This window comes from Strix uralensis, chromosome 6 (assembly GCF_047716275.1).
Source record: "Strix uralensis isolate ZFMK-TIS-50842 chromosome 6, bStrUra1, whole genome shotgun sequence".
NCBI lineage: Eukaryota > Metazoa > Chordata > Aves > Strigiformes > Strigidae > Strix > Strix uralensis.
Window position 1 is genome coordinate 17,087,078 of NC_133977.1, and position 16,398 is coordinate 17,103,475.

Consider the following 16,398-nt stretch of genomic DNA (forward strand, 5'->3'; position numbering starts at 1 on the left):
TGTTATTTTTTATTAATTGATGAGACCAGTAACACATTTCCCTTTGATGTGACATGTCATTTTATGACACCTTATGCTTATGGTCTTATCCTTTACATACAGCTGTGTCACTCCTCAGAACCCAATCTTTAGTCTCCAAATGCTACTGTAAACCAGTCTTAGGGTGTTTTAAGTATTTTTTCAGTAAATATGGACAAGCAAGAAACACAGAATCACAGAATTGTCTAGGTTGGAAAAGACCTTGAAGATCATCCAGTCCAACCATTAACCTAACACTGACAGTTCCCAACTACACCATATCCCTCAGCGCTATGTCAACCCGACTCTTAAACACCTCCAGGGATGGGGACTCCACCACTGCCCTGGGCAGCCTATTCCAACGTCTAACAACCCATTCTGTAAAGAAATGCTTCCTAATATCCAGTCTAAACCTTCCCTGGTGCAACTTGAGGCCATTACCTCTTGTTCTATCGCTTATTACTTCAGGTAGTTGTAGAGGGCGATGAGGTCTCCCCTCAGCCTCCTCTTCTCCAGACTAAACAACCCCAGTTCCCTCAGCCGCTCCTCGTATGACATGTGCTCCAGACCCTTCACCAGCTTCGTTGCCCTTCTCTGGACACGCTCAAGTAATTCAATGTCCTTTTTGTAGTGAGGGGCCCAAAACTGAACACAGTAACCGAGGTGCGGCCTCACCAGTGCCAAGTACAGGGGTAAGATCCCTTCCCTGTCCCTGCTGGCCACGCTATTTCTGATGCAAGCCAGGATACCACTGGCCTTCTTGGCCACCTGGGCACACTGCTGGCTCATGTTCAGCCAGCTGTTAATCAACACCCCCAGGTCCCTCTCTGACTGGCAGCTCTCCAGCCACTCCTCCCCAAGCCTGTAGCGCTGCTGGGGGTTGTTGTGGCCCAAGTGCAGCACCGGGCATTTGGCCTTATTGAACCTCATACAGTTGGCCTTAGCCCATCGCTCCAGCCTGTCCAGATCTCTCTGCAGAGCCTCCCTACCCTCGAGCCGATCAACACTCCCACCCAACTTGGTGTCATCTGCAAACTTACTGAGGGTGCACTCGATCCCCTCATCTGGATCATCAATAAAGATGTTAAACACAAGTTTGATAAAAAGAACATATATCAAATAGAGCTCCATTGTTTTTTAAGAGTTCCCACACAAAACACCGTAAAATGACACTAATTACACCTTAGACAACTTTCCAAGGTACTGAGAAACCTTGGAAAACTGAGCATCCCATTAATCGTAAGCAAAATGTTGCACTTTGTATTAAGTCACTGAAGAATCAACAGCATACAAAACTAGCATTTCTGTTTGCAATAAACAAAATTATTTTTTAAGTCACCAAGCATATCGTACTATAAATAGACAAAGCTATTTGTCTGAAAGTACAGGCATATCCTATATTTGGATCTTCAGTTTCAAATCACTATAATTATTTCTTCTTCCAATTTTAGGAAGGAAAAAAAAAAACCTCAAAGTATTATAAGTTATATCCCTCCTCCTCTATGCTGAAATAAGTCACCAACTAGTTTCCCCAAACTAAATTTTCTTGATAACTACAAAATAAAAATTAGAAGGGGCTTCTTTGCAGCTACTTCTCTACCCAGAAAGGACATCTATCTTGTTTGAATTGAAAAGTTAGAGACTCATAGCTTTTAAAATTAGTAACTGGCCTGCTTAGACTTTCAGCAGTAAATCGCAGGAACTCCTCCTGAAAATTTAACACAGTTGAGGCAGCTGTTCTTGTCATCACAGGACTTGTCTGTTTATTTTGTCACACATATTCAACCATGACATTTGAATGATTCTCAAAAACTTAACTCTAAGCAAAAAAGATTATAAAAGATATTTTAAGTGGCATAAAAAAAGATGTCTTGCAAAACTCACATTCCTTCATCACTCTATTTTTATTGCTGTATGAAAATAAACAGAACTGCTTGAAAAGGTTGTCCCAAATCAACTGTTAGACCCCTCTGATTATCTTAATTGCTTTGGTCATGCTTTTCCTTTGTTCCCTCCAGTTCTACTATAGAAACAGAGAGCTATAGCACCTATGGGCAGATATGTTTAATTTAAGTATATTTAACACCCACTTCCTCTGTCAGATATCCAAGAAATGAGAGAGTAGCATTAGTTATTTGCAAAGACACAGTAAAAAGCAAAAGTAGTATTTTCATCCAAGCTCTACCTTATCTTTGTCTTCCACAACATCTGCCAGTACATCATCTGGGTCCAGGATTCCTCCATCTGTATACTCCAGGTGGTGAATATTTACCCAGGAAGTTGGATCCTGCAAGACAGACAGAAGACTTCTTAACCTAACCTTGCATGGTTTTAGTGCCACCAGACAAAGCAGCTTTGCATCCCGTGTGCTTCCCACTTGTTTCCCTCTTTAATCATGAGGTAGAAGCTTGGAGCCACTACTTGAAATTGAAATCAAGAGACTAAAAACCACAGACACATAACAAGACTTTACCTATAGCACACTATGCAAAAGATCTTTAAAATGTACATTACCATTTCATTATCACTCTTTACTTAAGTTAAATAGTTAATAAAAATAAGGATAAATTAAACTTTTTTCATTTTGCAACAGTTTATGGTTGGAATATTTGGGTTATCAGCAGACACACATAAATATATGTACGTTACGGACATGCACCACTCCTGACAGTGCTGGAGGGAGGGGTGTATACATATTTTTATATATATATTTATGTATATAAAAAACACAACCATAGTTTCTTTCTCTGAGGTGGTAGGTCTGGCTATTGTGGCAAAAAGAAATTAATAGAATAAACAAAACCCAGTTTTATTTTCACAATAAATGCTCTCAAATTCCAATGCAATGTTGTACACCATATTAACAGCAATCACGTTAGTCTTCCAAAACTAAGGTTTTCCTCATATATTATTAACTACTTCACTTCAATAACTGGGAACTTTGCCACCATTCCACTGATCCTGAAGCCAAAAGGCTCAGAGCGCACTGCTCAACAGCAAATTCTCCTTGACATGAAATACAAACCAGGGAGCAGACACAGTCTGTAACCACTGTCCCAAAACCATACCAGCTACCTGTGTACACATAACTTGCAAGGGGGACAGGCTAAGCAGTAGTTATGTTTGAATTCCCTCAGTTAACATTTGAACATTTATCCTGCTAGGACCAGCTATTGTGGTTTCACAAGCACATGGCAGCTCATTGAGTCAGAGCAACATGTTTGAATACTCTATGGTATCAGCACTGATAAATGTTGAATTGGCACATCCTCTACAGCATGCTGAAGAAAGGAAATATGTTAAGATTACAAAGCATATTTAAGTCCTCCATCAAACATTATGGAGACTGGCCAGAATATGGTAAAATTAAGGGTCAAGAAACTGGCATGCACACACATAGCTTTGAGAAAGGTTTCTGGAACAGACAAAGCAAGAGCACTGCTGATGTGCAATAAACAATCCCAATGACCTGTATCTCCAATTCCTTCTTCTTTGCTAAGTCTAAATAGATCACAGTTCTTGGAAGCAAACTGAAGCACAACAGACACACTATACAGACTAGCAAGTGTTGGTTACACAGGGATGTTTTGGCTATTGATGAACAGTGCTTACACAGCATCCAAGCCTTCTCCATTTCTCACACTGCCCCTTCCGTGAGTAGGCTGGGGTGCACATGAAGTTGGGAGGGGACACAGCCGGAGCAGTTGACCCCCAACTGACCAAAGGAATATTCTAGATCACTGTGCTCAGCAATAAAAGCTGGGAGAAAGGAGAAGGAAGGGTGGAGGGGGGCAGGGTCAGAGTTATGTTTATCAGCTTTTGTTTTATCTATTAAACTGTCTTTATCTCAGCCCATAAGTTTTCTCACTTGTACCCTCATGATTCTCCTTCCCAGCCCACCAGGCAAGGAGTGAGCAAGCAGCTGTGCAGGGCTTAGCTGCCTTAGGTTAACCCACAGCCTTTTCACTCCCTTGCACTTGTTTGAGGGTTAAGTATACCTACGGTACAGTATGGCTGAACGACAAACAACCAATTAAGTATCTCTATTTGTAACATGTCTATTTAATCTGTAATTTATCTCTAACTACAGTTATTTCATTTCACAGTGAAACCACCCATTTGTGAAATAGCAAATGTTTGTTCATTCTAGGTATCGTGTTCAAAATTACAAAATTTAAGAAAATCAATTAATGTGCTTTTGTCTCTGCAAAGGGATAAAGCATAGACAACTACTACAGCTCCAAACTCTATTTTAAAGCCCATGGTTTAAGTATTTTTACCATACCACAAAATTCTAAGATGAAAAGGCAGAGAGGCAACATACCTCTGCCAACAAGCAAGCATGTTAACTTAGATCAAATAATCTACCTAATGCAGAAACCTTGTGAAAGAGTGTTACTTGACCCTATCAATAAACTTACAAAGTATAATTCTCTCAAACTGGAATACATCAGTAGCTACAGATGTTCCTCCTGAACCTTTTAACTAACGTAATTACAAAAAGTTTTCATAGTTTCTAACACTAAAACAGCATACTTGAAAACCACTCCTCTTAATTAGACAAACTTCTGCAGCTATCATTTTTATCTGAAGATATATTAAAACCTGTTATACCTATTGTGCTGTTCAAGTGTCCTGTAGGCAGAATAAAGCTGATGTGCAAAAAATAAAGTTGATTGGAATATTTTGCTTTCAATGTTCATTTCTATTTGTGATTCAGTAGCTGCACCAACCCAGATGTGTCATTGAAAAATAAAGAAAGAAAAAAGGAGTGTAAAAGCTCTATTGTCCCAACAGAATGCAGCAAGTTGGCAGGAGACAAGCTCAAGACGCACAGCCACCCTCAACTACATTACACTTAACGAATTCCTAACCTTCCTTTTACTTTGGGCCACAAGAAATACAGTAATTTAATGGTTTTGTTAGTGGCCATATCAAGAGGAAAGTAGTCTCTAAATCAAATCAATTTGAAAAAAACAGAAGATGCCATTCCTTACCAATCTTTAGGAGCAAGTGCAGCCAATGTTAGATTCCTTAAAAGAAAGGAATGACAATTCACACTGAAATAAGAGAACTAAAACAGAACAAGATTCAGTTTCTTTAGCAGAAAAATACTTCTTAACAGTTTAGGTACTACTCCCCAACATACTATGACTCAGGTACACACAGTGAGCCACTACGACCTTTTGATCTCAAGGACTCCCCAACTACAGTAACCACCAAAGACTACAAGACAAACACTTGCTGTTTCAGAAATACAAATGTGAAACTAGCTTCTACCAACTTAACCAGAACTTCATCCCTGAAAGGTAAAAAACCAGCTACTAAAGGTTAAGTGGGGGGGGGGGAGAAAGGGGGGGGTGATAGGAAGAGAGAGAGAGAGAGAGGGAGAGAGATGCTTTTTGTAGACTTGTTTGATGAAGCAAATAGTAACTACTACTACACAGCCTAGGTGCAAGAAATTCCCTCTGCACAGTCACAGAAGTAACAACAGTTCATCTGACCAGCAAAAATCACTCACCCATTCCAAAGAGATTTCAAAGTCAGAAAACATTTTCTGTTCTTTGGATGAACTCCAAAAACACTGCCATGCACAGGATACAAAGTGTCTATATAAAAAAACTCTAAAATCTATATAGCAGTTTCTTCTGTGCTTCTTTACTCCCACCAAGAGTCCAGACAGCTTCAATAAATAAACCACCAATATTCTAGCTAACTCGTCATATAAAACAAGCCATTAACTACCAGCAGAGTTGAGTATCTTAAGTCCCAAATAGCATTTCATCCACATGATGAATAGGGGATAGACAGTAACAGGAGGAAAAATGAATGTGTGTGCATATGCATTCACATACACACACTTATGTTTTAGACATTATTTAGAGCTCAAAATGAATAGAATAGGTCTGAAAAAATAACTGTGGTACATCCAAAACAGAATCATCACTGGAGAAATCAAAACTTTCCTTAGAAAGGGATGGTCTTACTTTAAGTTTCTTACGGTTTAGTAAGATACAACAATCACAAAGAGCATCATGAACACTTCAGGTTCCCATATATTCTAAAACCACTAGGCAGGAGACTGCATTTCCAAAGTAACAGGGTAACTTCATAAAGTATATCACTAGAGTTCTTGCAAAACAGACAGTTTTTCTGCTTCTACAGTATTCTCTGAAAGGTCTGAAAGGAAAGTCAGAACCCAGTAACACCAGTATCAGAGGTGACAGGCTGTTACACATGTGAAGGGTTGTTCCCAGCTTGCATATGTTTGCTTCAATGAAATAATACTTCTTACCTGTTGAAAGCAGAAAATGCTGGATTTTTAAGTTTTTTAACAATACAAGGTAAGATTACACTTATCCCATTTGTGCTTGGGGATTGATTAAGGACATATTTACTGAGAAGGTACTTGCTACTGAGTAAACTACCAAATATAAAGCAAAAAAGTGTAAGAACTGTATTCTAACATGCCAGGACAACATTTTTTTTTTTCCTTAACTGAGAGGTTCTAATTCTGACAATGTCTGGAATGATTCCTCCCAGTATCTTCTTAATCATCATCACTGGAAGTTCACATGCTCAAGAAGAAAGAATTAGTTTTGAAAAACAAAAGGATGAGTGTCTTGTAAAAGCTACACACTAACAGCAGCCTAGAAGCTCTGGGCAGCATTCAAGTATGGTTACTGTCTATCTGTGCTCCTAAATGCTCTCACATTAGCAGAGTTATTTAGGGGAAAAGACATCTACAGACTTTCTTCAAAATGGCTCCAAAAAATCCAAACAGCACAAGTGGGGAGAAGTTCTCCTAGAACATGGCATATAATCCTTATGCAGATGTTTAGCTAAGGTATACAACAGAAACATCTAAATATGTAAAGAAAAAGTATGAGTAAGTTACCTGGTATAATACATACCAGCACTTCCCAAATGAATATTAAACAGTTACTCTAACATGCGTTTTACCTTAGGGCTGCAAGTCATGTTTGCATTTAACATCAAGCCACTTAAAAGCTGTTTATCATCATTTCCTTTATGTGTGGGAGAACACTTTAGGAATTACTATGCAAATATTTACCAAATGTTAAATTAAAGCCAGGTCACATGAATGCACAAGTGTGATGTAGGCAGAGAAGTGACATAAATTTTAAAAAGTGATTTTGACATTCTGTTGTCACAGAAACCTAACATAACTGTTGCCACCTCATGAAACACCTTCAGTGTTCAGTCTAAAATAAATAAGTTCAAGAATGGGCTAAGGCCAACTGTAGGAGTTTCAATAAGGCCAAATGCCGGGTGCTGCACTTGGGCCACAACAATCCCCAGCAGCGCTACAGGCTTGGGGAGGAGTGGCTGGAGAGCTGCCAGTCAGAGAGGGACCTGGGGGTGTTGATTGACAGCTGGCTGAACATGAGCCAGCAGTGTGCCCAGGTGGCCAAGAAGGCCAATGGCATCCTGGCTTGTATCAGAAATAGCATGGCCAGCAGGGACAGGGAAGTGATTTTACCCCTGTACTCGGCACTGGTGAGGCCGCACCTCGATTACTGTGTTCAGTTTTGGGCCCCTCACTACAAAAAGGACATTGAATTACTCGAGTGTGTCCAGAGAAGGGCAGCGAAGCTGGTGAAGGGTCTGGAGCACATGTCATACGAGGAGCGGCTGAGGGAACTGGGGTTGTTTAGTCTGGAGAAGAGGAGGCTGAGGGGAGACCTCATCGCCCTCTACAACTACCTGAAAGGAGGTTGCAGAGAGATGGGGATGAGCCTCTTGAACTGAGTAACAAGCAACAGGACAAGAGGTAATGGCCTCAAGTTGCACCAGGGAAGGTTTAGACTGGATATTAGGAAGCATTTCTTTACAGAACAGGTTGTTAGACATTGGAATGGGCTGCCCAGGGCAGTGGTGGAGTCCCCATCCCTGGAGGTGTTTAAGAGTCGGGTTGACATAGCGCTGAGGGATATGGTGTAGTTGGGAACTGTCAGTGTTAGGTTAATGGTTGGACTAGATGATCTCCAAGGTCTTTTCCAACCTTGATGATTCTGTGAATACTTCTATGCATTTATTTTCAGTCAACAAACACACATTCAAGTGAAAGACCAATCAGTCTATAATTAAAAGACACACTCATTTATTGTTAGGGGTTTTTTTATACACATCTTTAGACACTAATTTATAATGTATCAAAACCTTAGAGCACCATCTTGATTCCTTTTGTTCCAAACTCAAATAGGAAAGCATCAGTCTACTTTTCTTAAAACTAAAGCAACATATTTTATCGATGTTGCAGTTCATATAGTGTATTTCAGACTGTTAATGAGCAAGAGAATCCTAGCAAGTTTAAATACATTTCAGCTGGCCCATCAATAAACCACTTAATGATTTCGCAATTAATTATTGTTTGGTGATGTTATTAGTTCTGCTGTGCAGAATGCATAAAATTAATTGCAATCCCTATCATGGAATTTTTAATATAAGTATGTTAAAGATAGGATGCACTGAAAAATTCAGAAGTAGGACTGACTTAGTAAAGCTCCTCCCAGAATAACTTCTCAGGTAAATATTTCCGAAGCACCTCCACATTATTGCTTCATTAGACCAAACGGACTTCAATGAAATACAGCATGAAAAAGGAAGTATTTTAAAAAATGAAAATTACATGCCTGTTCCACAGCAACAGAATAAATGCTAGGTCAAAGTTGGGGGGAAGGATTGGCCTCTGGCTACATTGTTTTCTGTCATTTAGACAGCATAAAAATAAGATTAAAAAAACCCCCATAACCAAAACATACTTCCTGATGAAGGGGATATTTTAGCTTAAGGTCAGTAAGCCACAGATATTCCACCATTTAATTATTTTTAGATTGTATATTGCAATGTGATCTATTACCTCCCAATATATATTTAGTGATTTCTATAAGCATTCTAAGGCTACATGATGTATCATTATCCACAGCCAAATAGCACTAAGTATTTGTTACTCTTAAACCACAGCTTGCAGAGCAGAGTACAAAAAGGGAGTCGGAGAGGAGCAGATGGACGAGATTGGTCACACCTCAAACTTCATCTCTAAATCCTTCTCAAAATTTATCACTAAATTAGAACAGCCTCTAGCATTTTGTGTTTGTTTACTATAACAACCTCCAAACAAGCCTGAAGTGGTACTTCGAGTCAAACTGCATTTCAACTGCCAGCAACTGGGCTGCCATCATCAGCTGTAGTAGAGGTAGGTCTCTGGTTTTATGGGAATATGAATACTGAGTTCCCAAAATCAACAGCTGATCAGGAAGCAAATGTTTGCATACTACGTATTATCACTGCTGGTTGTTAAATATTCTTCAGTCACAGCAAAGGGATTTCTCAAGAATGATCTAGAGCTGAACAGTTAGATGTCAGCAACAACACAAGGTACATGCACTAGAACATCTTTATACAACTTAAGAGAAACCCTAATAAAAGTATCACACCCTGTCCTCCTAGCAGGCAAAGAACTACATTCATACATGTGAAGACACTTGCAGTAGTAGAACTGCATCATTTCTGTAACAATATTGTATGTTGTTGAGATTACATTTTTATGGAATAAAAACAAATACAAGAAGCTTCTATAAAAATCAAAAGTGAACTGCTTTCTGCACAAGCGATTAAGTCTGTTCCAGACATTTACTGAATTTAGCAGATCCTAGCACTGACCAGATCCAAATAAGTCACCCTATATATGAAGGACAACTGAGTATAAATTATGTTTTCTTTTCACAAACTTGGAAAATCAGAGAAAAAGCAACATTTAGGTTTCACTGCTCAGGAAGCTTCCAGAGTTTAGTTTGCATCACAGTGTAACAGTAAATTACAAACCTGCATTTCTAGGTCTCACTGTTGAAAATAAATTCTTACCTGGAATTAATTACATTGTCATTATAGCTCTATAGATCAACTGCATAAAATTAAGCACGACATTTTTTATCATCTCTAGCTGGGAATTCAAAAGCAGCAGAAATCTTCAAGAAACCTTCAGTACAAGGAATAGAAAGACGTTACAGCACAGTGAAACAGTGAAAAAGATTCCTCATGCATTCCACAGTATTGTTTTCCTTCACCAAAACTCTGAATCTGCTTGCATTACAAGTGAAAATGCTTTAAGATGCTAGGGAGATGATAAAACTTCTTTATAGCCTTCTATCAACTGAAGTGACACACATTCTCTCAAGTCAGCAATATTCAAGAAAAAGATCTATACTGATTGAGCTCAAAAGACAGAAATTAAAGCTGAGACGAGGGCAAAGGACAGAATGTAGTCTGCTCAGAAAGTAACTGCTTTTAAGCATCCTGCAGTAAAACTATGGAAAACACAGAACACCATACAGTAGAAATAGTCCTGACTAACAAGCTTTCAACTCCCCTACCAAAACATAACTTTGCTTCCCTTTCCATAATATTCACATATAGCATGGGTATTTTTATTTCAGCTAATACAGATACAGGCATGTAGCCCTGAAACTGTTCTTTATCATAAGCCCTAAAGTGAAGCAAACAAGAAATTTTAAAAAACCCCACAATCTTGACTGTTACATCATTTTGAGCGGTATTTGCATCTGTCAGCTTCCTACCAGGAAGGCATCTCCCAGTGAAGAGACCCACCCGTAACTCAGCAAGAGCTGCTCTCTCACATTTCCCTTTCTGCAAGAAGAGGTCCAATTAAACTACTTAAGTAAATGCTTTTGAAATTATAGGCTGTATCACATGACTGCAACACATTTAAGTACATAGCTGAAGTAATCACAAAGATCTTACACATTTCATCAGCCTAAGACGGGTCACCGCTGCCTGCTACATGAGGGCCTCTTAAAATAAGTTTTCGCCTAATAGTAACTTAAGCAATTTTAGACCAATTACCTCAAGAAAATTAAAATACTAGATTACAACATAACTATTGAGCATGATATCATCCTAAAAACACTAGCAGCCAACTCCTTAGTAAGCCTCCCTTACTAATTTCTCCTTAGTAAGCCTCCCTTACTAATTTACATACAACAGTTAGTGTATCTAACTGTTTCCAAGTTCGACTCTCAAAACAAAAATTTTTTCTCAAAACAAAAAGTATCTGTAGGCATGAGGAACCTATAGGAAATAAAGAAACTGAAGAATCCTTAAATCAGTACAATCTTTTAAAAAAGCAAAATGTCACCTGCAAATAAGCATCAAGGACCATCTTTTCAGAAGGATTAAAAGCACATCAACCACAAAAAACCTGAACCTCAAAAGACCAAAATACTTTTTAACACGGGTGTTTATTGGAGAAGGACACACTTGATCTGTTTGTGCCTGGTTTACATCAGCTTATGTGTCCTGATTTCAATACAGAAATAAAATGAGAGATTGCAGAAAGTAAAGCCAGGCTAAATAGTATATCCATGATGCTTTGTTTCTGGCCAAAGTACACATTTTGATTTTCAAGAGATGAAGAAGATTTCTCCACACAGGAAGACAACACAGAAGAAATTTTACTCCTCTTAAGAGGAATAAATTAAACATTCAAGTATGAGCTGAACCAAAGATTTTTCTTCAAAACAATTTGCCGTACCACTTAGATCTGCTTTTAGACTATAGCAAAGGAAGCTATTCCATGTGAACAAGCAATTTAAAAAAAAAATTAAAATCTCATTTTATGTATTTTCACACACAGAGTTTTTGTTAAGATTTTTTCACTTTCTCTTTCAAGACTAGTTGTGAAAACTTATCCTTCACCCAATATTTTTTTTTTTTATATCATCATTGGATGCGATATAGCCAAATGGTGCAATTACAGAGTAGGAAAGAAGTCCTGGGGGGGGGGGGGAAATTATATAAGGTCTCTTTAAATACCCAATTTTAAAAGTTTCTCTCTTTGAAGGTGCTAAAAATCTGATGTCAAAATGGGGACTCTAATCTGATCAGGTCAGCACAGAAACAGATTTATCTTTGTCACCATGGCTGATTTTATCTCAGCACATCTGCAGTTTTTGTGAAGTCTGCTCACACTGTTTGCCTTGCTGGCTCTTAAGGTTTGCAGTGGAAAGAGCAAAACAAACAAAGACAGTCAAACAATCCATGCATAAGGCCTGTGGAGTACCACGCACTTATGACAGAAAAACTGTCACCCATCTGGGAAAGGGCAGAAAAAAAATCTTCCCATGTTTTTCTTTAAAGTCAGGGGAACTACTGAGTGAAAGCAGACACAGCCAGCAACCAGAAAGCACAGCTTCTTTTTAGTCTTTGGAATGACACTAACACAGCATAAGCACAGCTCACTATCAGCTTTATACTTAACATGCTAAATGGTCCAAAAACAAATCACTAGGCAGTCCCTAGTCACCAGAGGGCCTAGAATATTTCTTGATCTTTAGCTGTCTTCAAATTATTATGCTCTGAGAAATTAATAGGACTAGGTACTACCTACTATGATGCTATGCGTCAGAACACAATAGCAAGGACTGATAACTACTTCCCATCTCCTTCACCAATCCTCTTCACAACCGCATACACTAAACTTCATTTTGGATGAATGAAACTCAGCCTTCTCCCATGCCTTTTCTTCCTTCTCTGATTCATTTTCATCTACAATTAACACATTCTTTTTTTCTTGAGTAGATGAAAAACAAACATTTACAAGTTATAATAGTCACCTCCTTACAGCAAGACAGGCTTAGACATCAGAGAGCTTCCATCTTGGTCAGTCTCTCAAGATGAAGATGTTTGCTAACAAGCAACCTGACATACAGGTTACATACATGCCACCATCACCCCAGTTTAATTTTTTTTAAAATGTCCCAGTTCACATTTTAAGATAATGATCCTGCTCTGAGCTCCTAGAAAAAAACAACAGAACACAAACACACTGAAAGTTCTCCAGATAGGTTATAAAGCATGACAAAGGGAGCAGGGTGAATCAGTTTCCTCCACCCAAGTCACTTGACACCTGTGTACTGCAGGCCACAGCAGAACAGAAGGACAGTGAATCTCTTCTGTCCCTCAGAGACAGTGTTTGCAAAGAGGGACTAGAATATTCCTTGTTCTTTAGCCATCCTTAAATGACTATGTTTTGAAAAATTAACAGGACTATGTACTAAAAAATAGAAAGTATTTGCATTTTTCACAAGGCAGGGAAGGTAGTTATTCATCTCCACTATCACTGGAGAGCAGAAAGAAGAGAAAGTTGGTTTATCCTGGCAGTTGAATATTCAGGGGAAGAAATACCTATCTCCCACATTATGTCTGAGGATGAAAACAGAGAAAACTGCAGAGATATCCCTAGCATGGAATTCCCAACAGTCCAATAGTCAGAGCACAGATATATAAATCCAAATTGACCAAGAATATTTAACATTACACTCAAACTTTGATTTGATCTGCAGCACTGGAACCCTTCAAAAATAAGAGCATTCTGAGTTTATACTGAATCTGAATGTGAATGAGAACCACCCTCTGAATATGGCCCACTATCTGAATATTATCTGAATAAAATATGATGTAGAGAATACATCAGTAGATGGATCACACAGCCCACCTTTACATTACACTCCAACATTTGACATTCAAGAAGAATATTTCAGTGATGAACAAGTATGCAAAACCAGAACAGGCAAAGATAGCTGGAGACACACAGGTCCACAGACTGCAGTTGTAACAATTACAGAAAAACTCCCCTTAAAGCCTCAGTTGAAACTGAAGTGCACTGTATACCAGGCTCTGAATCCAAGATAACTATATGAATGCAAGAACGCAAGTGTAAACTGATGTTCAGCTATAAACTAAGAATATCCTTCAGCTCATTGAGGCTATTAGACTAGGTTGCTTCAGCAATGTAGAAACACAAAAGACTTACCCCTACCTAAGTTAACACAACAGCTCCAGAACAAAACATCTCTATGTAAACCCAGGACATTTTAAGCTTTCATATCCCAAGTTCTCCGGTCATGTATTAGCTACAAGATTCAGAGTAGTATTGTTATGCTAATAAGCAAACCGCTACACAACTACAGGCACCTGGTAAATAATTAATTAGCATTGACTCTGGCTTTTTTGTTTGATATCTGAAGGTTAACACAAGGGTTGAGGGACCACAGTCATGATTTCTTAAAATCCAACTTAAAGTGAGCACACAACTATAAAGCTAGTCCTTCAAACTGCCACACATTTTTCACACAGAAATGAGGAAAAAACCTTAAGAAAATAAGGAAGGCATGTGTACAAGACTACCGTATTTCAAAAGCAAAGTCCAGGCTGAGTGAACAACACTGCTGTTTTGCCAACTGAAACAGAAGATACCTTAAATTCAAACCATTTAATACAGCTACAGACAACAACAACATAGGCTGGCTGTAAATTCACACAACTCAGTTTGTAACAAACTTAGCACTGAAGTATACCAGATCTTGAACAAAAAATGATAAATGTCTCGGTATCTACAATAAGAGCAGCCACAACTTCAGTCCTACATCTAGAAATTACACAAGATAATCTTTTTTTTTTTTTTTTACAACTGTTTGTGCCTTCCTTTGATAAATTGATTAATGTATTTGCAGCGGACACAGGACTGCTTATCAGAAGCAGCTGGGAGTTTCAAACATGTGATTGAGTAACAGGAGACTCTGAACTCACACAAAACAGAATACAAATGCCTGTAAGACAATTCAGATCAGGTATGCTGAAATCCTGTAAGACCTTAGAACATAAACCAAGCTTTAGACAAAACTCGAGTAAGAAAAAACAACAGTAAATTACAGAAGTATATCCTTAATTCCACATGAAAAACCATTACATATTTTTTGGAAGAAAAAAATCCCCTCCCTCACTCATATGAAAGTATTTCACTTATTTCACAGAAAACAGTAGGACTCCTCTGCTGCAGTGCCATCCTATTTCTTGCATTGTTCAACCACCAAGCAGAGGTTGGGGAGGAATTCTGCCAGAAGGTTGGCAAACTTGCACTGTTAGTAAGGCCAGGCAGACCCCAGACCACCACAGTCTTCTCACACCTCCCAGGCTGGTGCATTGCCACAATGGCACCAATTCCCACCAGTGCCACTTCCCATATCAACCCTAATCAGTTCTCTCCACGCTCTCTGACAACCTACTAGCAGTTACAGTTCATTGGTCTCTTTAGAGAAGCCTTAAGCATTTGGGGTCTCCTTCTCCTCACTCAGAACACAAAGAAAATGCATGAACTTTTACAGTACATTTGGTCACTGTGCTCCAAAATAGAGTCATTAGGGACAACTGTAGTCACGAGTGCTTAGAAAGATGCTGAGACAGTCATGGTAGTTTTAAACACCCAAAGCATTAGAAGTATTTGAAGATGTAAGTAGAGTCCCTGTGAGGCAGAAGTTCATTACAAGAGAAGGGGGGGGATTGGGGGGGGGGAAGAAGGTGGTGGTGGAAAGTAATAGATCAACTAGGAATTGCATGTGTGGGGAGGGAAATAAAGGATTCTTAACCACACAGGTGTTGGAGTAAGGTCTGTACTAGATGAAGCTGTTACATGTCACTTTATTCTCACATAAAATGCCAAATTAACCAGCTTCCCTCCTCCCTTTACTTCTCAGTAGCAAAAGTGACTGGGTCAAGAATATTCTGAAGGCACAACAAACAGGCAAGCACTGCCTAATTTCATACAGATTAGTCAGCTTCATTGGTTCTGGCTATTGTTTGAAATAAAAAGGGCAGGAAGTTTAAAAAGTAATAAAAATATTTACCAGCATAATATTACATCGTGTGAATTATTATATAATCTCTCTCACATTTTGTGTTATATTAAGAACATTGATATTATCTCAGTACAACACTGATAAGTTTTAGTATTTGACTTCTGAGATACCGCACATATACCTGGTGAATAGTCCAAATGACCTCTACCTCTAATCATATCGGCAGAGTCAAGTGATGGAACTGGATGAAACCCAAACAAGGACTATTCTCCCACTCCTGAGATCAACTTCCACCTTCACCTGGCTGAAAATACAGAACATGCCAGAACTGATACATCATCAAAACTTTATACCATATTGCCTAACCACATGACATCAAGTGGATTTTGGCCAGACAGAAGACAACAAAGAAGAGAATGAAGTTATTCATGCTTTCATTGAAATTCAATACCGCTAGTGTGCAAAAGGGTTCCCCCCACCCTGTCCATTATCCTGAAGCACAAGGAGGACTAACTGCTTTCTCCCGCTACTCTAGGTATCTTCGGGAAAACAGAATCACAAAAGAGTTAGGAAGGAACAGCTTCAGAGATTTAAAGGAAAAGAGAAGGCAGCAAATCAAAATGAAAGTCACTGCAAAACAGCTGACAAACAGGTAAGTAGAGCATTCAGCTCAAATGTGGAAAAATAACACCGGAGGCACATG

At 38.8% G+C, this 16,398-nt stretch overlaps 1 protein-coding gene across 2 annotated transcripts in view; it reads right to left on the reverse strand.

The window, feature by feature from the left end:
* PARD3B (par-3 family cell polarity regulator beta) overlaps window positions 1-16,398 on the reverse strand; it is a 431,714-nt gene that overhangs the window by 401,005 nt on the left and 14,311 nt on the right. For both annotated transcript variants that reach the window (XM_074872992.1, XM_074872991.1), the window contains exon 2: window positions 2,204-2,305. In XM_074872992.1, coding sequence (XP_074729093.1) covers window positions 2,204-2,305 — 102 coding nt within the window. The remainder of the gene's footprint in view (window positions 1-2,203; window positions 2,306-16,398) is intronic.